The sequence below is a fragment of the Microtus pennsylvanicus genome, chromosome 6, assembly GCF_037038515.1.
Source record: "Microtus pennsylvanicus isolate mMicPen1 chromosome 6, mMicPen1.hap1, whole genome shotgun sequence".
Classification (NCBI taxonomy): domain Eukaryota; kingdom Metazoa; phylum Chordata; class Mammalia; order Rodentia; family Cricetidae; genus Microtus; species Microtus pennsylvanicus.
Genome location: NC_134584.1, coordinates 109,756,835 through 109,781,437, shown reverse-complemented (window position 1 = coordinate 109,781,437; position 24,603 = coordinate 109,756,835). Strand labels below are relative to the sequence as shown.

The 24,603-nt window shown below is 49.3% G+C and overlaps 1 protein-coding gene across 2 annotated transcripts; it reads right to left on the bottom strand.

Moving 5' to 3' along the window:
- Positions 1-12,005: 12,005 nt before the first annotated feature.
- Dhodh (dihydroorotate dehydrogenase (quinone)) lies at positions 12,006-22,822 on the bottom strand. Of its 2 annotated transcripts, none has more exons than XR_012910968.1 (9): positions 22,450-22,576; positions 20,002-20,214; positions 18,006-18,205; positions 16,349-16,431; positions 14,374-14,561; positions 13,875-13,988; positions 13,135-13,288; positions 12,818-12,973; positions 12,006-12,347 (listed from the first exon to the last, which is right to left on the bottom strand). XR_012910968.1 is itself a non-coding variant. In XM_075977384.1 (9 exons), exons 1-9 carry the CDS (start codon positions 22,468-22,470, stop codon positions 12,293-12,295), a joined length of 1,188 nt encoding a protein of 395 aa, XP_075833499.1. In that variant the 5' UTR covers positions 22,471-22,822; the 3' UTR covers positions 12,006-12,292. The 2 variants fall into 2 exon arrangements, 1 of the variants encoding a protein (XP_075833499.1); XM_075977384.1 differs by having other exon boundaries at positions 12,818-12,977; positions 22,450-22,822.
- Between the last annotated feature and the right edge of the window lie 1,781 nt (positions 22,823-24,603).

Genomic DNA, 24,603 nt, shown 5'->3' with positions numbered 1-24,603 from the left:
GCCCTTTTAGACACCCCTGTGACCCAATCTAGCTGGGACTATAAAGGAAGTGTTTCCTTTTCTCAACCATGCACCTAAGTGTGGGTATGTATCTCTTTCCTGGTTGTGGAAAGTTCTGGAACCTGCAATCAGTAGACTAGGTTTATTGGGTCTTGGCTCTTTGACCTTTTAAGTAATTAAAGCAGCTGTAGTATAGACTAACATGGGACCTTCATGCTGGTTTTCACTCCGGAGTTTTCAGTGCTGACAAAGGTTTAATCTTAGGATCGTTTCAAGATAGACTCTCCGGGTTGGCCCCCCTGCAGCCTCCCTCAGGGAGAGCTGGTGGGTAAAGAAAAGGTCTGCATTTCATAGTTGCTTCCCAACCTGTGTGGACATCTTCCTGTTGCTAAGTGTTCCGACTTGAAATCAGGGAAATGAGCCTGTAACTCCTCTGATTGCTCGCAGCAGAAAAACACACCGCGTGCTTAGTGTAGACACCGAGCAAGTTCATTAGCAGGGCTTGCTGTAGCTTCGTGGACCAGTTTCTAGTCAAGATAGGCAGCTGAGAAACATCAGTGTTTCCAGTCAAATACCTGCCCTGCTATGCTGTTCACTCATTCTAATATCTTCACTCATTTAAAAAAAAAAGGTAGCCATTTTTAAATTAGATCGTACCAAAGAATTAAATGGGTTGTTTATAGTGGCATCGATGTCATCAAAACAACTGAGAGGAACGCAGATACTTATCAACAGGGGACTGGAAACTGATGTGCGGTGTGGTCACACGATGGAAGACTGGAAAGCCATGAAAATGCCTGAACAACAAAGAATAGAGAAAATCTTTTTTTTAATATTTATTTATTATGTATACAATATTCTGCCTGTGTATATGCCTGCAGGCCAGAAGAGGACACCAGACCTCATTATAGATGGTTGTGAGCCACCATGTGATTGCTGGGAATTGAACTCAGGACCTTTGGAAGAGCAGGCAATGCTCTTACCTCTGAGCCATCTCTCCAGCCACGAGAAAGTCTTATAGTTTTCAACAATATACAAAATAGCAGGCAACTGCATTGGGAATAATACTGCTCTTGTAAAGCTCAAAACCAGGCGCAGTTTGGTAAAGGATTCTCAAATATGATCCCAAATCGCAAACAGTATCAAGAAAGTGAAAAAACAGGGCTGGAGTGATGGCTCAGTGGTTAAGAGCACTTGTTGCTTTTCCAGCGAACCCGGGTTCAATTCCGAGCATCAGGTGGCTTACAAACAGCCTATGATTCCGGCTCCAGGGTACCCAGTGCCTCTGAGCCCTCATGCAAGACACGCAAACACACACCTACACATAACTTGGAAACAATAATAAAAACTAAAAGCAAAGGTGAAAAAATCCACAGAAAGGGAGAAAATGTTTGCAGATATTCTGTTTGAAAAAGACTTAGTACCCAAAATATGTGAAGGGCTCCTACGGCAAGTCAAGTCTTAGGGAAGAGGTGGGGGAACTGGACCCTCATGAGCTGCGGTAGGAGCGGAGAATGGTACCTGCTCCAAGGCATAGCTCTGTGGTCTGTTCGATTGCTGATCCCAGGATTCCTGTGTCCCCCCCCCACCCCTCAATTCCACCTGTAGGTGTGTTGTGCAATGGTCCCTCCACCCAGATTGAAACGTTCCATACTTCAGGGAAGCTAAGCAAGAAAATAAACAACTCAAAATAGCTTCAGGACGTCCCCCAAAGTGACCAGATTCACTAGGCCCCTTCCTGCCAGAGTAAACAATAAAGCTGCAAAGAAGACTCTGAACCCAGCAGCTGCCTGGAGGAGGATTAGACCAGAGTCACTTGGCAAGGATACCCTCCAGCCTGCTGAGTGACCTGCAGGCTGTGCAGTGTGCTCCAGATTCCTAGCTGTGTGAGCTGTCACCCACTCTGGAGTGGGCTTTGGTGATACAGATGTCCTTTCCACTCCATCAATATTCCAATCAGTGACCCCGCCAAAATGCACTGGCTAACCAAGTTGGACTTGAGCGCTGTAATACTTTGATCTGTCACGGGACCCCCATCTGGGGTGAGCAGACATGTGTGTTGCATCTTCCCTAGGAAAAATTTTGTCACATAACAAGGTGTCCACTAACAGGAACTAAAACAAGAGGCTTTCTGGCAGTGTTCCCTGCAGCACCTTCAGAGTGGTGGGAAGGTAGAAAGAGCCCAGGTATCCAGCAACAGAAGATTGCAGACTGATCTGTACATGCAAGAGACTCTTATCCCCCTACAGAAAAGATTGATGCCTCCTATCATAACCTCGGAAACCTACTAAGTGGAAGGAGCCGAAAGAGAGATACACAAGGCAGGAAGTAGATGAGGAACTGCCAGAGGAAGGGCCTGGCAAGATGGCTCAGTGAGCAAAGGCACTTGCGGCCAAACCTGAAGACCTGAGTTTGCTCAGAAACCACATGGTGGATTGAACCACATGTACCGTAAGCATGTGCGTGTGCACACATGCTATCTTTTAAAATGTGAGAAACTGCCAGAAGCTGGAAGAGGGGAGCTGTTGCTTAATATTTGTGTAGTTTCTGGTTGGGTGGTGAAGATGTTTTCGGAACAGTGCTGGAGGTTGCACAACATTGCCGGTGTAAGCCGCGCGGCTGAAATGGAAGCTGAGAGGGGCTAGAGACAAGCTGTACATTCTATCTATTTTATCACAGTAAAAAAAAATAACACAAGAAATAAATAGTAAGTGAACTTTGCCACATGGGGGGGGGGGGGAAGCGAGCAATAATCAGTGGTGAACCGCACAGCTGTACCCTCCAATAACACCGGAACTTTAGTTTTCAAGTTTCCAATGGGCTGGAAAACACAAAGTGTGAAGTGCCACCCGTCCTGAGGAGGTGGCAAGAAGCTGCTACAGAAAGCGCCTGGGAGGAATGAAAACAAAGGTGTGATGTCAGTGGCCCAGTGTGGCCTCGGCGTTAACCACGGACGTGTGCTTTACCGTTGCTTTATTGTCTGCCCGTGTCGCCACAAATGTAGTATCTTTAAAGTATTAAGTATTTGTGTTTTCAAAGATAATGGTGGAGGAAAAGCTCACCCAGGCCTAGCTCTCACAGAGTGAGACCCATGTGAGCAGGGTTTGGGGAGCCAGGTCCCCACTGTGCACGTGCAGTGATTCTAATGGTTTCCAATTTCTAGGCCTACTCTAGGCTACCCAGGGAATTAAAGACCAGCCTGGGCTATAGGCATAGCAAGAACCTGTCTCAAAAACAAAAGAGTTCATTCGGCTACAAATTCTTGAGGTTTTTGCCCACAACAGTAAAAAGTAAAATAAAATTTCCCATATTATTTCTCCACTTCAAGGTAACCAATAGCTAAGGCTACTTCCGGTTATACATTCACATTGCTTTGACTGTATTTTTTCAGTTGCACACACAGCGAATGTGTGTGTGCACGTGGTATGGGTGTGTGTGCACGCACATGTGTGTGTGTGTGTGTGTGTGTGTGTGTGTGTGTGTGTGTGTGTGTGTGTGTGTGCGCGCGCGCGCGCGCGCGCACACAAAGGACCGCCTGCAGGAGTTGCTCCTCTTCCTCCACCATGTAGATCTGGGGATAGAACTCAGGTCTGGACTTGGCAGCAGGTGCCTTTAGCCATTGAGCTGTCTCAGTGGTTCCTTACTTGGACTTCTTATATTGTTTGTCTCTTTCCTATGTCAGGGACCCCATTTTTTCATTTCTGCTGGTTTGACTTGTTTGTTTTGCCTTTTTATTTTTATGTGCATGTGTACGTGCATGTATGCACACATGTGCCAGTGCCCATGGAGACCAGAAAGATGGCCAAAAGAGGGTTTGAGATCCCCTGGAGCTATAATAATAGTCAGTGCTGAGCCACCCAGTGTGGGCTTACATGGGTGTTGGGAATTGAAATTGGGTCCTCTTCAACAGTAATAAGCCTTCTTAACTGCCTAGGTCTCTCTCTCTCCAAACCCCTGTGTTTTAGTTTTTTGAAGAGAGTCTCGTGTAATCCAGGGTGTTCACAAACTTGCTATGTAACCAGGCTGGTCTTGAATGTCCGCCTCTACTATCCAAGTGCTGAGGTTACAGGTCTAGAACACCTTACCTGGCCTAAAGGCTCCCATTTTCTCTGCCATCTCTTTCCCTCCCCAGTCTGTCCTAGGTGTATTTTATTTTCTGAATTTCTTAAAGTAGAAGCTTACATCAATGTAAGCGCTGTACCTATGAGACATACATTTAAAGCCACGCCCTCCCCTGAGCCCTTGACTTACATCCCGTTTTAATTCACTTTACTCGGCCATTGAAAAATATTGGCAGTTTTCATTCCCTGTCTCATTTGTTCCGTACCTTATTTGGATTATTCATTTTTTATTTATATGAATGTGTGTGCACGCTACATGATGATAAACTTGCAAACAGTTTTTATGACTTCTCCATACTGACTTCAGTTCCAACCGTGCTCACTGAACATATTCCGTGTAATTTCAAAGACTGGCCCGTCTTTTTTTCTCAAGTTCTGTTGTTAGGTACAGTCAATGTTAGATGTCCTGCATCTTCCACTGGAATCAACCACCGATTATGAGATGTCCTCGCTCATCTCTAGTAACTCTTCTTGCCGTAAAGTCCCTCGGGATGAGCGAAGTTACTTCTAATTAGTGTTTCTGTGCTTCATCTTCTCTATTTATCTATATCACATAGAGAACTTACCCACCCTTTGCCTTTTAATTAGAATATTTGCTTTATTTATATTTAATGTAATTACAGGCAGGGTCACCCACAAGTTCTATTTTATTTCTCTGCTCCTACCTTCACTACCTTACTCAGTTATTGCTGATTTGAGTGGGGTTTGATGAGGGTTTTGTTGTTGCTGCTGCTGTTATTGTTGTCTTTGTATTTTTGAAATAGAGTCTCACTCTGTAGCTCAGGATGCTTAGAACTCATTACGCAGCCCACTGAGTACTGGCAATCCTCCTGCCTCGGCTCTCAAATTCTGGGATTACGGGCATAAGCCACCACACCTGTCTGTATTATTCCATTTCTGTATTTTTTGTTGGGTTTTTTTGTTTGTTTGTTTTTGTTTTTGTCTTTTTTTTTGTTTTTCAAGACAGGGTTTCTCTGTAGCTTTGGAACCTGTCCTGGAACTAGCTCTTGTAGACCAGGCTGCCCTCCAACTCACAGAGATTCTCCTGCCTCTACCTCCCGAGTGCTGGGATTAAAGGCGTGCGCCACCACCGCCCAGCTTCAAAATGGAAAGATAAGCAGCATCTCAGAACTGGTGGAATAGGGAAGGCATGAGCAGCATGGACAGAGAACCCCATGTTTTCCTGGGGTACACACAACTTTCCAGCAGGATCAAAAGAGGAGTGTTGGACTCCAGAACATGTTGTTCAAAATTGCACCTTGTCTCAATATGAAAATTACAGATGTTCCTGTTAAGACACCCATTTCTAGAACATCACACAGCAATCAGCTGCCAGGGACTATGCAGCACTGCCCTGCCGGGAACACAGGCACTGCTTCCCAGCAATAGTTCTGAGTGCCTGCGATTCTGTTCTCAGAAACTGGGCCACTGGCACACAAACTTGCCAGCGTCTGCACCATATACACGAAAGTTTCAAGCTTTTAGAAAAACTTATCCAAAAACATCAGCGTCCTCCCAAAATCAACCTAAACATTGCATAAAGGAGGAATTCCCAAGATCTCGGCTGCCAAACTAAACATGATCCTCAAGCCAACCCCTTGCAGAGACAGGAAACATGTGAAGTCTGTCACAACTGTCAATAAAGTCGGCCTTTAAGAGCTGGGTCAAAGGTCAAAGGCAAAAGAATATCACTATAACTCTAAAGACTAACTGTATCCAAAAGTCATGCCCACTTTCCCCACTTCCTTCACTCTGCATTTGTGGGACAGACGGCCTCGTGGAGCCTAGGTGACCAATGTCACCATGTTGTCATTTGCTTATTCTCTGCCATCAGTGTCCCCAGCAATGCCAGCACACAACTCAGTTCTGTTTGCTGAACCACATGGAGAGTACACAGAACCTCTGCCCTCAGAGTTTGGAGTGGGAGCAGACATGATGCAACGCCACAGCCAAGTGCCACCTTCTCTCTCTACAGCCCCGAATGGCTGGGCCTTACAGAACCAGCCTGCCAAGCCCCTTACAGAAAAGGCAGCCGTCACACAGCAATGACAGGCCACACGCGAGGGTCCTTACCATGAGCTGGGCACTGTTCTGCCTGGATTCTGAGCACTACTGATTGGATTCGTCAAGTCCCCAAGGCAGGAGGACCTGCCATCATTTAACAAGCCCATCTTTATAGCTGAGATAGAGGATTAGGAATTTGCTCAGAGTAACAAAGTAAGAAATAGTAAGCAGAGGAGACAGGCCTGAGACATACGCCACACCCAGAACCACTAGGGGGCCTAATCTACAGGCTGACTTTTCCTGCTAGTAGGGGTCCTTCACACCATTGGGTCCGGTTCCCACCAAAGTCACCTCTGGGAGCCAGCAGGTAGCAGACCCTTTGGTCCTGGGTTAGCATATGGCTTCCCCAGAAGAGATTGCCCACGCTGGCCAGGCTGAAGTCATTTCTCATTAGCTATGTGGGCCATGAGGAAATCTGTGTATCACGTCTGAACTATGAACATGACACATGACGGTGACACCCAACAGAGTGGGAAGAAGGCCACTAAGACGCTGGCACCCCCAAAGCTGGGAAACCCAGTGCTTTGAAGAGAGCGAGGCTCTGAGAGAAGGGGCCCCTTGGCCCAGGCCTCCAGGGACATCCAAGGACACCAGTGGAAGGGCTGTGAGGAGCTAGCACAGATCACGTAGACCATAGCTGGAATGTACATTATTAGGCAAGAGCTCAAGCAAATGGCCTCATCGCAGCCAGACAACAGAGTCCCCCAGTGCCAACCAGGGGACTGTTGTTAGGAGGAGCTGGGAGGAGCTACACAGCCCAGTCCCCTGATGGATAGCTCTGGTGGGGGTGGAGTGAGCATAGAATTGTGTTTTTGAACAATCAGTCCAAGGAATCTGCTACCACACACACCCAATAACCCAGAGTGACGCCCCTCCCCACTGTAGAGCTCAGGCTCCTTCTCCTGCCACGGGATGTGAGAAGCAGGATTCTGCCCCTTGTATTTGTGTGTGGCTTCCCAGAGACTAAGGGTAGCTAGGCATGGTCATCCCCATCCCCAGCACATAGCTCAGCCACTGACAGCAGGGTCGCACCAACAAATAATTAAAGAATGAAGGACACAGTTCAGATCCAGTTATGTACATGCTTGTGTTTGTTCTTAATGGTTAGAGACTCGCATAAAATGGAAATCCTGATCTCACCAGTCTGATATATTTTGGGTCCCAAGACTCAGCATCCACAGCTGTTAAGAATCAGACTCAAGGGGGGCAGAAGAGGCAGGCAAATCTCTATGAGTTCAAGACAGTCTGATCTCCACAGGTTCAAGCCAGCCAAAGCTACATAGTGAGAACCTGTCTCAAAAAGCAAAAATTAAAAGAAAAGTTCATTTTCTGGCAGTGGCGGTGCACACTTTTAACCCCAGCACTTGGAAGGCAGAGACAGGTGGAACTCTGAGTTCTAGGCCAGCCTGGTCTACAGAGTGAGCTCCCGGACAGCCAGGGCTACACAGAGAAACCCTGTCTCGAAAAACAAAGAAGGAGGAAGAGAAGGAAAAAGAAGAATGACAAGAATGAACTAGAACGAGAATGAACTAGAACAAGGAAGAACAAGACTCAGCACCCAGGAGAATAACTGAAATTGCTACAGCCAGGACACTCAGTGACTCTGTCTGGGGCTGGAAGAGCCTGTGGTAGAACGTTATTTTAACTAGGCAAAGATGTGTTACTTTGTTTATGCTGAGGAATGTTACTTAAACTGTGTTAAAGCTTGTTGCTTTTGTTTATGCTGTATTTGTTTAATGATGTAAGGATGTGTGTTTAACTACTAAAAGCATCTGTTTCACCTTGCCTGCCTATGGTACCTGATTGGTTTAATAAAAAGCTGAACAGCCAATAGCTAGTCAGAGAAAGGACAGGTGGAGCTAACAGACAGAGAGAATAAATAGGAGAACCCTAGGCTCAAAAAGAAGAAAAGAACAAAAGGAGAGAATGAGGGAGACGCCTGGGACAAGAAGCCAGGCAGACACCAGCCAGTCAGACACAGTGAAAGTAAGATATGCAGAATTAAGAAAGCAAAAGGTAGATAAAGTGAACAGGTTAATTTAAGTTAAAAGAGCTAGCCAGAAACGTGCCTGAGCTAGGCTGAGCATTCAAAGCTAATAATAAGTCTCTGTATTGTGATTTGGGAGCTGGTTGGTGGCTTAAAAGAAAAAGGCTGGGACAGGAGCCAGGTCTGATCCTTTGAACCATTTTGCTTCTGGCCCAACCTAAGTGGTTGATGAGAACACAGGAGGAGCAGCGACTCACCCTCACACTGTCCCTCCTGTCATTTCCTGTAGGGTACTCCCCAGTTGGGACTTCCCACACCCAGGAACGGCCTTCTGGTCATCTGAGGAATGCGAATGGCTAAGCTCACCCCCTCTCCCAAAGGTCCAGCCCTTTGGCGAGCTGGTCCCTGGGTCAGTTCCCAGGTCATTCATAACCCTGCTGAAAAGCTGCTTTTGTGTCTTTCCCAGGCCTATCACAGCCCAACTGGGTGCCACTTCAGGTCACCCCCACTTTGCACAGACGCCTCTCCGTCATGTCCCCTGGTGTCCAGGTGCACGGACTTTATTTCCCACCCGTTGGACCATGGGGTTCTTATGGAAAGATCCCCTGGCTGCTGAGACTTACTCAACACAGTGGCACTTACTCAAGACCAGGTGACCCATTGACCCCCATCATGTTCTCGTGGTGCACTGACCAAGATCTGCACCTGGAGGAAAAAGCCTCAAGTCCCTCTCAGCAGGAAGCAACATGTCTCCCGGGCTGATCCACAGTTGTGAGAGGCCTCAGTCACTTTTCTTGCTGAGGTTAAGGTTGACTACTTAGAAGCGGGTCTAGCTTACAACATTAAAGTGATGAAGAAGTAGGCTGAGCACCTATTGGCCATTCCACAAAGCTCTTTCTCTCCTTGCCCACTGTCATCTCTGGAGGGTGACCCTGATCCCCAGAGCTAATACGGATGCCAGGGCTCCAACCACCACACTCACGCTGTAGTCGGAAAAGACCTCCCTGAAAGACCACCCAGTGCCTTCACACTGAACGGAAGGGGTCAAATGACCAAACTCAGATGTATCAGAGATCAGGAAATGTAGTCTTTAATCCAGGGATTAGGAATGCGGAACTGTCTGCAGGACTGCTCACCTCGCTAGACTAGAGGAAGCTGGAGAGCACACAGGTGAAATCTGCCTGGCCGTGGAAGGAACGTGGGGCCAAGAGGAGGCACTTGAGTATGCATGAACATTACAGGATGTCAGGGAACTGTGGCTCATTTTCCTAGATATAGCTATAGATTATTGGCAATTTAGGAATATATATGTATTCTCAAATAGTTAAAGTTATTATTTACTTAGGAATAAATTAAAATACAGTATATAAACGGGTTTTAAAAGATTGACAGAGTAAACAGACAAGAAAAGACAGAATTCCCAAGTCTAGATGGACTATGGGTATTATCCCACTTGTTTAGATTTTCTGCACATCTCAAATTTCTTATTATAAATATTAGGGAACGGGCTGGAGAGATGGCTCAGTGGTTAAGAGCATTGCCTGCTCTTCCAAAGGTCCTGAGTTCAATTCCCGGCATCTATATCACAACCATCTATAATGAGGTCTGCTGCCCTCTTCAGGTCTTCAGACACACACAGACAGAATATTGTGTGTGTGTGTGTGTGTGTATGTAAATTTAAAATAAATAAATATTAGGGACAGTCATTCTGCATCTGGTTTGGCTGTCCCAAGGCTTTCTCATGGCGAGGCTCCTGGTGAAAGGCAGGGACTCGAACCAGTCAACGCAAAGGGCAATGAGATTGATCCCTACAGTCCTGGCCAGGGTGCACGAGTCATCCAGGACCTCCTGTCCCCAGCTGGGGGGAGCTGTTTTGTGTACCTCTTAGTGCCCTCCTTGGCTTCCTGGCTCACCACTGCCAAGAGTAGGTACAGACCTAGACTGGACACCTAGATTTGCCAGTTCCAGCCATTAGCTCATCAGCACACACTGTGAGGACTGGAGATGCCACGTCAGGCGTGAAGATGTCTGTCTTCTCTTAGCAGGTCAGACAGCACGGTGTTCTCCCAGCACAGCCTCTGGCTGACCGTCCTTCCCCACCGCGAGCACAGCCCAAAGAACTCACACTTGATAGCCCTGTTGTGAGGCCCAGGATGACGACACCAGTGATCTCGGGTGCCCTCCAAACTAGGTCCCCAAGCTTCTCCACACCGTGTCATTTTCCACTTTTCTATGTTACCCACAATCGGATGGCATGCTTTCCTGTTCCTCTTCAAGGGCAACTGGACACAAAAGTATTGGCCACAGAACCACATCAGAAGCAGACCATCAGGTGAACCAGCTGACTCTCTCCAAATGTCAAACACACCTGTGCTGACCAACCACGACCGCTCTCGGAACCAGCTTCACTTAACACCCAAGCTGGGCCCAGGAGTGTGGACGAGGGTGTCCGCTGGGGCTCTAGGAGACATCAAATGCTGGCAGCCATCAAGGGACCATGAGACTGGCTAAATACGTCCTCCTGACAAGCCCGGCTGACAGGAGGCAGCAGCATCAGCGCCATCTTAAAACAGCAAAGCAACTGCAGAACTGTCCCGCGTTAGTCAGGGGAAATGCTAAACAGCCATAAACACAAACAAGGGCTGGCACTCCACCCCCACAGCACAGTGGACTCATATGTGGGTGCTTCCATGTAGAGGGGAGTCCGAGGGGACACACCACAAACAAAAGTCGTTTCTGCAGAGTGCGGTTAGGCGGCAGGGGGACTTTTACACATTTGAGAGTCCGGTTTTGTTGTTTTGAGTCAGGGTTTCTCTGTGTGTGGACCTGGCTGTCCTGGAACTCGCTCTGTAGACCAGGCTAGCCTCAAACTCAAGAGATCCACCTGTCTCTGCTTCCTGAGCGCTGGATTATAGGCATGTGCCACCACACCTGGCCAAGAGTTCTGTATTTTTTAATCTTTGAGAATAATATATAGTATACTGGTTAGTTTTTAGGTCAGCTTGATATAGGCCAGAACCATCACTAGAGAGAACCTCAGCTGAGGAAATGCCCCCACCAGCTTGGCCTGTGATACATTTTCTTGATTAATGATTGACAGAGGAGAGCACAGACCTCTGTGGCTGGGGCAACCACCGGGTAGACAGTCCTGTGTCCTGGAGGAAAGCAGACTGAGCAAGCCATAAAAGAGTAAGCCAGTAGACGCTCCCTCCATGGCCTCTGCATCAGCTCCTGCCCTGCTTGAGATCCTGTCCTGACTTTCCCTTAGTAATGGAGTGTGATCCAGAAGCATAAGACAAAATAAACCCTTTTGGTAATAGTGTTTTATAAAAGAAAAAAGAATCTCTAAGAAACATAGTGCTTTTGAAATTTAAGCAGTGATATGATATGCTTTGGAGAATCAGGCTGGCTTCTCATGAGGGAAAGTAATGATGACACCGTCTAAAATGTTTCAGCAATAATAGTATATGCTAGCAATGTTCTCTCTCTCTCTGTCTCTCTCTCTCTCTCTCTCTCTCTCTGTGTGTGTGTGTGTGTGTGTGTGTGTGTGTGTGTGTGTGTGTGTGTGTGTGTGCAGACAAAGAGAAGGACAGAGAAGCCACTGTGACAAATGGTGACCCCTGGTGGCTCAAAATGAAGGACACATAGACTTCACTGACTATTCCTGCAACTTTTGACTATGTTTGAAATATTCTCAAAATAAAGTCAGATGTAATAGAAATGAAGTCAACTGAAAGGCAGAGTCCTGGGAAGCCCCCTGCAGACCAGGGAGTGGAGACCCAGAAAGACCTTCAGCATATGGACAGAGACCTGGCCCCCCAGAAGGGACAGGATTTTAAAACAGGTTTAAATGGCTTTATTTTCTCCATGATTTTTCCTCCCAAAGAGCCAATGTCCTTATACTACCGAGAGATCCCAGGACTTAGACCCAGAAAGCGACACTAGAGTCTGTGGTCTCATTAGAGAACGCCTCCACTGTCTAGTGACACCCGGGACACTTGTGCAGTCCAGCTGAGCCCACAGTTCAAAGGTCATGGCTTGAGATAGAGCTTCCTCTCATGATGCAGTCACCGGGGGCTCGAGGTACGCCCGTTCTGGATGGGGCGTCTGGGAGGAGCTGTCACCTCCGGTGATCTGCGCCAATGGCCTCTGTGACTGTGTTAAAACCCCGCTCTCTGGAAAGAAAACAAAGTCTGTCGTCAGGAGGCCCATGCTTGCCAATGGGCACGCCGCTTGCCACCCCACCCCACCCAGCACATCTTATGACCACTACTTTGCCCTCACCCAGGCCCCTGCACCCGTCTGCCCGGGCCTTCTGTGCAGGAAGGGAAGTGACTTTATACCGCAGTTCCCGGACACTAGTCAATGTCAATTCACTACCTGCTTCGTTCTGCTAGGATTCCTCCATCCCTGGTCCCTGGGCAAGTGGCAGGCCCTGCCTTGTAATGAGCTCCGCCTCAGAATCACTGAATTCCCTTGGCACTGTTTGTCCTTGGCCAAAGATGCAGCAGAGACATTTTCCCACCCTGCCGTCTGTGTTTCCCTCCAGCCCTCTGGGCATGCACAGCAGACAGACGGCCAGTGTCACTTTCTAGTTAACCTCTCTGACCAACTTCCCGGTCAGGCTGCGTCAAGCCCCACTCACTTTAGAAGTGCCTCCAGCTCACGCTTGACCCTGACCACGACAGGCGGCCCCAGGAAGGTGAGGGCCGTGTACAGCTGCACCAGGGAGGCCCCAGCCTGGATCTTCTCCAGCGCATCCTGTCCGCTGCTCACACCGCCAACCCCAATAATGGGAATCCTGCCTGGAGAGAAGCACATAGCAAGGCCAGGGAGGCGGGTGTAAGGACCCAGGCGTCCATCAGGGAGGCGGGTATAAGGACCCAGGCGTCCATCAGGCCTTGGTCCTGGCAAACACAACGGACGAGGGAAGAACCAGGGCCTCGTGAGCCTAAGCCTTGCCTTGAGTGAGGGCGTACATCTCCCGGATGGTCTGCGTTGACAAATCTCGGAGTGGCTTCCCACTCAGTCCTCCCACCTCAGAGCGCAGAGCACCTTGTAGGCCGGTAGGGCGACTCACTGTGGTGTTTGTGACGATCAGTCCATCGATGCCCAGCTGCAGCGTGAGACAGAGAAAGCGCCTCAAGCCATAGATCTGAGGGACTCAATGAAACTGTCTCTTTTGAGGACTGAGGCAGCCAGCAGGCCAGGGGTCAGTTCTGTAGGGCAGGACCCTCACAGTCTCACCCACACCTTGACTGGAGAGACGGATCAGAATGAGCCACTCAATGTGACACAGCAGTGTCTCACAGCGAGCCCATGACAGCGCCTAAGCAGGGTTTGACCTTAGCTGTCTGGGAGTATCTCAGGGAGTACGTGGTAGCACCAGGACTGAAATCCAGGACTGCTGGACTGTGTTCCTACCACCCTGTATAGCCGGAGAAGCCTGCTGTTGGGACAGACGTGAGACTGACAGACAGGCCAGCGCAGGCCTTGGACTTTCTGGATGAAGACAGATCAGAAGCAAGAAAAAGACTCGCCAAACACATTTCACTCACCGGGTGGACTATACAGTGACAGACAACCAACCAGCCTTCCACTCCACATAGAGGAAGTCACCAACCATGCCATTTTGTGTTATCCCAGCAGTAATGGACGACGGAGGCTACCCCCACCCTACCTGGAACCACCCTGACTCAAACCTCTCTCGCCACACTGGCAATGTCCTCCTTGTCCTGGGCCGTGAGGTCAGGGGCGATCTTCACCAGCACGGCCGGCTTCCGCACTCCCTTCAAGGCGTCCCTCTCCTGCAGCACCTAGGAGGACAAGCCAGAGATGGGGACCCCACCCCACAGCCCGGCAGTGTGGATCGGCGTTTTCACATACGGTCAACTAAAGCACAAGCTGTTTCTCCCCTTGGGATAACCGCTCAGGTTGGTTTTGTTCCTGAAAACAAGCAAGGAGATGTGTCACAAGGACTAGGCAGTGAGCACTCATTCCATTCACACACAGTGCTGGGGACAGAGTGACACCTGAGAGCCGTGCCAGCTCTGGCTGCCTGTGGTTTTACAGCAGTTAACTGCCTATTGGTATGACTGGGGGTGTGAGAGATGAGGGTTCCTAGGCCAGATGTGAATAGCTTCGCCAGTAGGATGAAACCGAGTAAGGGCAGCAGGAACATGTGATGGTGTAATGACACACCTTGGCCAGCAGGAGGCGCAGCTCAGCCTTTCCCTGGAGGCTCCTCAGGCCAGCAGTGTTGGGACTGGACACGTTCACCACGAGGTAGTCAGCCAAGGGGCCCAGGACACGAACGCCCTCTACATAGTCTGCAGCAGCATCCACCGAAGTCTTATTCTTCCCCAGGTTGATTCCCAGGGGCAGCCCATCTGTGAAGAGCAAGTTTCCCAGGCAACATTTTGAGTACAGGTGGGACTCCCCTGAATCGGCTGAGAAGGTTCATTCTGGGGGCTGCTGCCTGATGCCTGATGGCTGAGAGCCGCTTCATCATCTGTCTCTATGACAAGTGCATGCACATACAAGGATGCTTCAGGCATACTAAGCCTTTTATCTTTTTAATTAAATAGAGAAATTAGAAGCCTAAATACTGGGAAAAAGCAGAAAAACAGGAGGAAGCTGTGCATGGTGGGCACTTGTAAGCACAGTTCTCAGGAGGTGTAGGTAAGAAAATCAGGAGTTCAAGGTCATTCTTAGCAACATAGCAGGTTCAAGGTCAACCAGGGCCGCCTTCTCACAGCCCATCACCTTCTTGGTCACCAGTTTAAAAGTCAGATTTCTGTAACATTTCCTAAGTGGTCTCGAAGCTTCAAGTCCAGCACCCAGCAGGCCTGGATCACTTGTGAGCTTTAGCACAAGTGAGCCGCGTGGAGAGTACGGCTTCCTGAGTAACTGGGCCTGTCACTGTGCTCACCCCTGCACGGGCACGATTACGGAGTGAGGAGGGCTGAGCTACTCTTTACACAGAGCACTGTCTCTTCTATCGGTGCTGGCAGAAAGCGTCTACAAGGCCGCTAGCTGCCAGCAGATGCCTGTGGGCAGGGCACGGACACCGGACTTGGCCTCACTCCAATGAATGTGAGGGCACAGACTGAGGGTGAAGGGTGGACATGGCACAATGGCGAGAAAGCCAGCCCACAGAGAGAGCACTGTGGGCATTGAAAAGAAGAGATGGAAGGCAGGAGGCAGGAGAACACCACAAACCACGGACATCATGTTAAGACCTTCACAGTTGCAGGGCTGGCAGGGTCCGGTTCTGTCAAAGCCAGGATTGTTTTGTTTTCTGTTTTGTTTTGTTCTGTTTGTGTTTTTGTTTTAGGGTTTTGTTTGTTTCTTTTTCAAGACAGGGTTTCTCGACCTCACAGGGATCCTCCTGCCTCTGCCTCCCAAGTGCGCTGGGATTAAAGGTGTGCGCTAGCACCACACAGCCAAAGCCAGCGGTTTTTAAACACTGTCATTTCCTGTGTCCACCATCTGAGCTTCAGCCCTTTCTTCCTTAGCTCCTCAAATAAACGCAGAAGTCCTTGGCTTAACCTTCACGCTATAGGCCATCAAATGAGACTAGGACCTCCTGAAAGACATTGTCGAGGCGAAGGAGAAAAGCCCCCAAAACTACAGAAGGTATGTGAGAAGCGGAGAGCTATGGGCAGAGGGCCACCACCCAGGGCTCTGGCCCCAAAATGCACCTCTGAGCGCAAAGCAGACCACAGAGGACAAAGACATCTCCATGAAAAGCCACCAAAAGCAAGGCCTGAGGACAGCTGGTCCCGAGTAGGTAGGCGTGCGACACCTCTGCCCTGCTCTTTAGCTCGTAGCGCACACCATTTACACAATGAACGAAAGGACAGCCGCGCTGGACGTGTGCAGATGCACTCGGGTCACGTCTTAGCTACCCACATGCTCTCTGCTGACCCCAAACCCCCAAGTTAGGACACAATCCAGGTTCCATCGGTGCCGGAGACCAGAAAGGCCGTGCTGAATTCTGACATCCGTTATGACCTTTGAGGCTGAGGTAGAAGCTGGACAATCCCCAAACAAGAGGAGCCTGAGTGGCTTTGTGTGGTTTTTATTGTCTGTTTCCTATCGCTGGGTCGCATGCCCTCCCCCTGTATTTCTCTGTATAGAGGAAGAGAGACCCTCCCACGACTCCCGACTTTACCTGCAGTGAGCTTGGTCTGCTTCTGCTGTCGGGCGCGCAGCCTGTGTTCCACCACCGAGAGCCCGTGGCTGTTGAATCCGTACCTGGTGCACATAAACACACAGGAAAGGGGTGGAGTTAGAGGTGACAGCTGGAAAAAGCACCCGAGACCATTTCCACACTCTCACACCGGCTCCTCTCTATTGTCAAATGGGTGGGAGCTAGAGTCGCCATGGAAACACACATGTGGTGTGTCTGTACGACTGTTCCCAGAAAGGTTGAATGGAGCAGGGAGGACCCACCAGGAACACGGGCAGCACCATCCCACAGGCTCACAACCCAAACCGAGTAAGGAGAAAGTGACCCAAGCACCAGCATCCTCCACTCCCTGCTTCTTCACTGCAGGTGCAAAGTGGCCCTCTGCTTAGGCTGCTGCCACCAGGAGGGCTTGTGCCCTCAGACAGTGAGCCAAAATAAACACCCCTTCCTTAAGCTGCTTTTTGTCAGAACTCTGTCCCAGTAACAAGAATGATAGCTAACGGGGTCTGGTTACATCATTTTGTAGCTTGCAGCCAGAGCAACGCAGCATGGGCAGTGACCGTGATCTGCTGGCGCAGTAAATACCCATCCTTCAGCATGTTTGTGCTGAACACATGCCACGGACATGAGCAAGAAGGCTAAGTGTGCATGCGTCCAGGAGCACAGACGCCTGCCCCTCACCACTCCCTGCCCCACGGGGCTCTGCCAAGTATATTGCCCAAAGTCTCATGGAACAGCCAAATCAGAAACACAGGTATTTTGTCTGCCCAGCCCTAAAGACACTGGTCCCTGCCAAAATGCAACAGAAAGATCTATGACCTTTCTGAAATAAGCAGTAGGAAGCACGGCCACAGGTCTGCCAAAATCCTCACCAGGAAGCTCTTCAAAAATCTCCCGGCAAAAAAGTACGAAGGTCTTCCCTTTGCAGTTACACTAAGTACTCAGAACCATGAAGGCTGAGGCTTCACGGAGTCGGAAGGACTCCTCCTCCTATGAGCAGCCGTACATGCTGAACACTCCGTCCTTGTTCATCCAAAGCAAGGGCCAATTGTGCAGTACCAAGGCCGCTGGCAGCACGTGGCCACCAGCTCTGCCCAAGTCAGAGGACCCAGAAGTAAAGGCAAGTGGGTGCTGGAGGACCAGAAGCCAATAAAAGGGGAGTGTAGTTAGCCAATGATTTTTACATCGACTGCATGTTAAAATGGTTTTGGAATACATTGTTTATAATTAAATCTTAATAATTATAAATAAGTAACAAATTCATTCCTTTTTCTAGTTTTTAATGTAGTCATGAGAATATTTCAAATTACAAGTGAGATCATTATATTCCTATAGGCCAACCCTGGACCAGGGCAATGGAGTAACAATGTAGAAAAGTGCACACTGTCAAGTCCAAGCCTTTCCCAGCTGATCTTTGCAGCCAGCACCAGCTCTGAGCCTCAGCAGGAACACCTGGTACAATCCTAACAGCTGTGTTCCAAGGTTGGGGTGAGCGCTGCCTCGTGTTCAAAAGGGCTCCTGAATACTCCAAATGACAGAATGTCCTTCCATCTTAGGAGAAAAGCAGAAGGCGGGTCTTCCATCTCAGAGATTCCAGCAGGGGAGGAGATACTCCCCGCAACACTGAGACACCCCCTACCTGTTAATGACAGCTTGGTCCTCCGGGAGGCGGAATACTCTGGGTCTGGGGTTTCCTTCCTGAGGCTGGGGAGTCACACTTCCGACCTCAACAAAACCAAAGCCCAGCTTGTAGAGGCCATCCACAGCTTCCCCATGTTTGTCAAATCCTGCAGCAATCCCTACTGGATTTCGGAATTTACGGCCCAGGACTCTCACTTCCTGGAAAGAAGACAAGGGCAGAGGTGTACGTGGCTATACCAAGTAGTTCTCACAGCAGGACTCCCAGCGTCCTGCATCAGAAGTCCCCTAGAGCTTGCTGAGCATCAGTGGGCCCACCGAATAGGGATCTTTGGGAGGAAGGACACTCTGAGGTGTCTATCTGCAGGTGCTTCTGATGTCTGCTGGAGTCTGACACCGGAGGCCTCAAGGCTGAGGGAGAGGCCGTATCCCACCACAGAACAGGAGACAGGTGCTATCCAGCACAATTATGGTGGCTCTTCTTATCTACTCAACCTGGGCAGGAGAAGGAGTTGTTGGGTGTCGTCAGCCTTTAGGTCATGCTACTCGGACACCAGTGAGTACCACGCAGCCGAGCCCATCACCCGCCTCTAGTATACAAGCACCAGTTGACCTTTCCTCCATGACTGACCAGAAGCCAGCAGCAATGAGCATCATGGAGAGTTGGAGGGAGGACACTGGCCGGCACTGGTGCTGGTTCCAGTGAGCTCTTAGAGGTCAGGTAAGTGTCCCCAAGGGGAAAGTCACATGGTCTTGAAATCCACAGGAGACGAGAAAGGGCACAGGAAGGTAAGAATGTGCATGCAGCACCTCAGAGCCACGAGGCGACAAGTGCAGCTCTAACAGCCCTCAAGCCGGTTCTTGTCCCTGGCTGTGTGACAGAGCCTGCGGCGTTGTCAAGCTTCTCTGAGATTATGGTTAAACCAGTCAGTCAGACCTGGGCAGCCAAGCATCCCAAAAGCACCCCCACCCTCCCAGGAGAGCCGAGTCAGGACAGGGAACTGAAGCCTTGGGCAGAGAAGTAAATTGAGGGAGGAAAAGTGGGATACGAGGAGCAACTGGCCTGGCTGCCGGGGAGTAGGGACCACTGCACGGTGGGACATTCTGTATGCTCCCACTTACTCAGGAAGCTGAGGCCCAGAAATCATTTCAGCCCACAAGTTTGAGATCAACCTGGACAACATGGACCCCTCTCAAAAGAAAAAGGGTATGCTGGGGGGTGGTGGCGCACGCCTTTGATCTCAGCACTTGGGAGGCAGGGGCAGCCTGGTCTACAGAGTAAGTTCAAGGATAGCCAGAACTATACGGAGAAAACCTGTCTCAACGAGAAAGAGAGAGAGAAAGAAAAAAGGTAGCATCCAGAGAAAGAGACAGCAGAAGGGACTGGAGCAGGTGGTTACCTAGGACTTAAGTCCTCCACCCCCTCAGGATGATGAGTACACCCAGGGCCTGCTTCTGATGGTGGGGGGGGGGGGGGGAGAAAGGACCCATCTGGCCGGACTGCAGTATCCTCCTGACCCTTCACACCTACCCAGACAGAGGACATAGTATCTAAAAGAGACGACCCTTCCCAGCTAACACTGCATGCATTAGCTGTTTAACAACTACAGAAGATTTCCCTGCTCAGCAGAGGGATTTCAGCAAGGCCAGTGACCAAGGTTGGACACTGGAGTCAGACTCCATAGGTTCGAATCCTGGTCCTGCCACCTCCCAGCTGCATGACCTTGGGCAAGTTTCCTGCTCTGTGGATGGAGATGAGATAGGACCAACCTCAAACAGCAGTGGTGAGGATTAAAGCTGTGAGCGTAAGCTACGTGGTGAGTGCTCTTCCGTAAGTTCAGGAGACGCTTCCTCAGCCTGGGCTCCAGGTCCCAGCTGCCTGCGGACCTGCAGCTCTGGTTTTCAGAAGCACAGTCGCAGCAGAGGACACAAGCGCTGAAGGATGTGACCTCTCCCACACCCCTAAATGTAACACAGTGTGACCCAGGGACACCTACCAGCATGTCAGAGTCCTGAAATGGAGCTCGAGGAAGGAGCCCCAGGGACGTGAAGCGAACAGCGAGGCGGTGGGCTGATTCTGGGTCTAGCAGCCTCTGCAGGGCTGGCATGAGGTATTCAGCGTAGAAATGGTCATCGCCCGTAGCTGTCAGGTAAGAGGTGAAGAGAAGTCCTCCGCCTCCGAGGATGATGGCTGCATCCAGGGCCCGCTTCTAGTGGGGGAAAAGAAAGGCTCCATGGAGACCCTCATCAGGCCAGGCCGAAGCACCCTTCCTCACCCTGAGGACATTACATCTACATGAATTGAGAGCCCTTCCCTGCTCACACTGCCCCCCTTCATTGCCTGCCCACTCACACACCAGCCTTTGTAGACATAGTACCTACATTGCTTACACAGATTCTAGTCCTGAATAGTTTTTTTTTTCCTAAGAACCAGCCAGGAAATTTTCAAGATAGGGGCCACATGGGAGAATTTTTACTAGTTAATGAAGAAGGGTCAATGCTGATAGATTAGGCATGGAGAAATCAGTCCTGTCAATATTCTTCTTTGATTAAAGTTAACACACTAATTTCCCTATGTTTGAACTTGCTATTGCTATTTAGGCAGGTTTAAAAACCTTCCTATTACCTGAGCCAAAGAACAAGCTGTAGTTCACCACCAAACACCCACTCCCCACATTTCACAAATATACGGTAACTTTGCCAGAAATATAAGTACCTTTTGTTTTTGTTTTTTCAAGACAGGGTTTCCCTGTAACAGTCCTGGCTGTCCTGGAACTAGCTCTGTAGACCAGGCTGGCCTCGAACTCACAGAGATCCGCTTACCTCTGCCTCCTGAGTGCTGGGATTAAAGGCGTGAGCCTTAGCTGCCCGGTGGTGCTTTGTAATTTAAGGACAACTGTGCAGTGTGCACAAAACATTACAAAAGAATTCCTAAAAGCCCATCAGAAAGGGCGCACTGTGCTGTGTGTGCACCAGTGGACCCCTTCTACGTAGAGGCTTAAACACCTGATCATCAGCCAGGCCGTGGTGGTGCACACCTTTAATCCCAGCACTCAAGAGGCAGAGGCAGGCAGATCTTTGTGAGTTCAAGGCCAGTCTTGTCTACAAGAGCTAGTTCCAGGACAGGCTCCAAAGTTACAGAGAAACCATGTCTCAATAAAAAATAAATAAATAAAAATTAAAAAAAATTTAAAAAAACACCAAAAACCTGTAGGTGAATTGTGTTCTGAAATTCATGTTTTCCTTTAGCCTTTATTAGCACATGGTGTTTATATTTTGAAAGTATACCGGTTACTGGCCTGAAATGTCCTTTGTGTATAATATAAAAGTGGCTACAATATCAACATAGCTTCACTCTCTGGGTAGAGAATCACTACCCCGGAGCCCAAAAGTGGTTCACAAGGCTTTTTGATAATTAGCACCACCAGATGCTAAGTGGCTAATGCATTCATTCAGCCCTTCAAAAGTAAGCAAACCAGAGCTGGTCCCTGTCCTTCAGAAGAGTGTAACCTAAGGAAGCCACAAATCAATCATCATGAGCCAAGGAAACTGACATGAAGGAGAAAGCAATGGAAGCATCCTGAGGAAGCGAGTTAAGCTGATTCTCAACGGAGACACAAAAGCTAAAGAGCAGGAAGCTGGTGGATCTCTAGGGGGCTGAAGCCAAGGAAGGGCCAGAGAATGGAGATCTGTTTGGAACTAAAAGGAAAGCATTGCTTAAAATGAAGCAGGAGAAACGAGAGTGATGTCAGCCAGGATACAGATCTGGGGGCTGGGGATAGCTCGGTGGCTAAACGCACTTGCTGCTCTACCAGAGTTCGGCTCCCGTTCCCGTGTCAGACAGCTCACCACCAGGCCTGTAACTCGAGCTTTAGGGGCTCCAACACAGCTGGTTTCAGGGGGCACCTGTATTCACCCTTCCACCCCTCCCCACATCTACACATAATTTTATTTTTTAATGGGATTTGTTCACTAAACAAGGAAGTAGAGGATGTGCTCAGATTCGCCCACAGCAAACCAGGTATTCATTCTCCCTCCTCTTGGGAGTTTGTAGAAATGCCACACGTCTCAGGCAGCACTATCTGCGCACTCTTTCCCAAACCAGGGACACAACCAAGAACTCTTCACACTGGGCTCCCATTTTAACCACACTGTCTCTAGAAGGGTGGCCGCATGTCTTATTTCATTCTGTCCTGGATCCTTTCTACAAGGCTAGTCGACCATGTGCTCACAGAGGTCCGATACAAGCTCAGTTTAAAAAAAAAAAAATGCCATCGATCGCTCATGCTCAGACCAGCCTCTGCCAGGCACGCTTGCTTTTGGCATGCCCGTAGCTGCGCACCCGTGCAAGATACGCTGCAAGGGCCCCAGCCTTTCACGCTCCCCGCCTCATCTCCTCCCATCCTGGGCTCCGACCACGCGTGAACTCCCACGGCACGACTCACTCGGAATTGTCTCCACGCCATGCTCCTTCGGCCACTGGGCCCGCCTCTGCCTCCACTCCATTGGAGAGTGTGGGCTCAGCTCCACCTATCTCCCCAGCCCTGCCTGCAGACCCAGCCCCACCCCTAGATGTTGAGTGGACGGTCGCACGCGTGCGTTCTGCCTGGAACCGGACCTCTTCCGTTCCTCCGTCTCTGTGTTCTCTTTTACCCGTATCATGCCTTCTGAAGAATGCTCGCTACTGCGCTGAGCTTGTCCGAAATTCCACACCCTCCCTTCTGTGCATCAGTGAGGAAGAGGTTTCCAGAAGCCTCTGGAGTGGGGAATAGACGCCTCCGAAGTCAGTGTGCATTACCCTAATGCTTTCCTACCTTTCGGAAGGAAACAAAGGACTATAGCCCGAAGGTTCCGCATGATTGTCTTTATGCCAGAGCTTCTGTATGACTGTCAACTTAAGAATTCTGTTTTACAATGACTTTTTGAATTTTGCATACAAATGGATGGAAATAGAAAACACTATCCTGAGTGAGGTAAGCCAGACCCAAAAAGAGGAACATGGGATGTACTCACTCATATTTGGTTTCTATCCATAAATAAAGGACATTGAGCCTATAATTCGTGATCCTAGAGAAGCTAAATAAGAAGGTGAACCCAAAGAAAAACATATAGGCATCCTCCTGAATATTAACCTTCATCAGGCGATGAAAGGAGACAGAGACCCACATTGGAGCACCGGACAGAAATCTCAAGGTCCAAATCAGGAGCAGAAGGAGAGAGAGCACGAGCAAGGAACTCAGGACCGCGAGGGGGTGCACCCACACACTGAGACAATGGGCATGTTCTATCGGGAACTCACCAAGGCCAGCTAGCCTGGGTCTGAAAAAGCCTGGGATAAAACCGGACTCGCTGAACATAGGTGACAATGAGGACTCCTGAGGAGTCAAGAACAATGGCAATGGGTTTTGATCCTACTGCACGTACTGGCTTTGTGGGAGCCTAGGCAGTTTGGATGCTCACCTTACTAGACCTGGATGGAGGTGGGTGGTCCTTGGACTTCCCACAGGGCAGGGAACCCTGATGGCTCTTGGGGCTGATGAGGGAGGGGGACCTGATGGGGGAAGGAGGGAAATGGGATGCGGTGGCAGGGAGGAGGCAGAAATCTTTAATAAATAAATTAATTAATTAAAAAAAAGAATTCTGTTTTATAGAGCGCACTCATGCCAGAACGTTGTAAACAGTAAATACATAAATTTTTACTCCCTCACTTTAGGACATAATTTGGGGCAAGTTGGGGGAGACTGTAAAGATGCCTCAGCTCTTAACATTTGCTGGAGAGGATCCGAGTTCCCATCCAAGCACCCAAACAGGTGGCTCACAACTACCTGTAACTCCAGCTTCAGGAGATCCTATTCTTCATTTGCACATACCCACATGGAGACACATACACCTACACATGATTTAAAATGATTAAATCTTAAGTCTCTTGTGCATTTGAGAAAAAAAACATATTTGGCTTTTGGAGATTGGCTTGCTTCACTTAACATGATCTTCAGTCCCATATATTTTCCTGTAAATTATCTCCTTTCAGTCTTTTTAATGGATGACTATTGTTCTACACCTATGTATACCATATTATCTTTATCTGTTCTTCTGTAGCAGATTCCATAACTTGGCTGCTCTGAATAGCGCTGGGGGGGGGAGGGATGGTGTACAGTACCTCTGTTGTGTGCTAGGTATATTCCTTTGGGAGTATACATATTCCTAGAAATGACATAGCTCAGACTTTTTGGTGGTGATTCTGTCTGTTGGTTGCTTTTAAATTTTTCTTCCATGTGTGAGAGTTCAGGCACCAGCCTGCTATGGCAGACATGTGGAGTCCAGAGGACAACTTTCAAGACTCTGTTCTCTCCGCCTTGTTGAGGAGCAGGACTGCTCTTGTTTCTGCAGCACTGCATACTCTGGGCTACCCGGCGATTCTGTCTCTCTCTCTACTCCTGCAGGAGTGCTGGATACAGATGTTTACCACTGGGCTAGCAGGCGATTCTGTCTGTATTATCTCCCAGCTCCTGCAGGAGTGCTACACACAGATGTTTACCACTGGGCTAGCAGGCGATTCTGTCTGTATCTCCCAACTCCTGTAGGAATGCTGGATACAG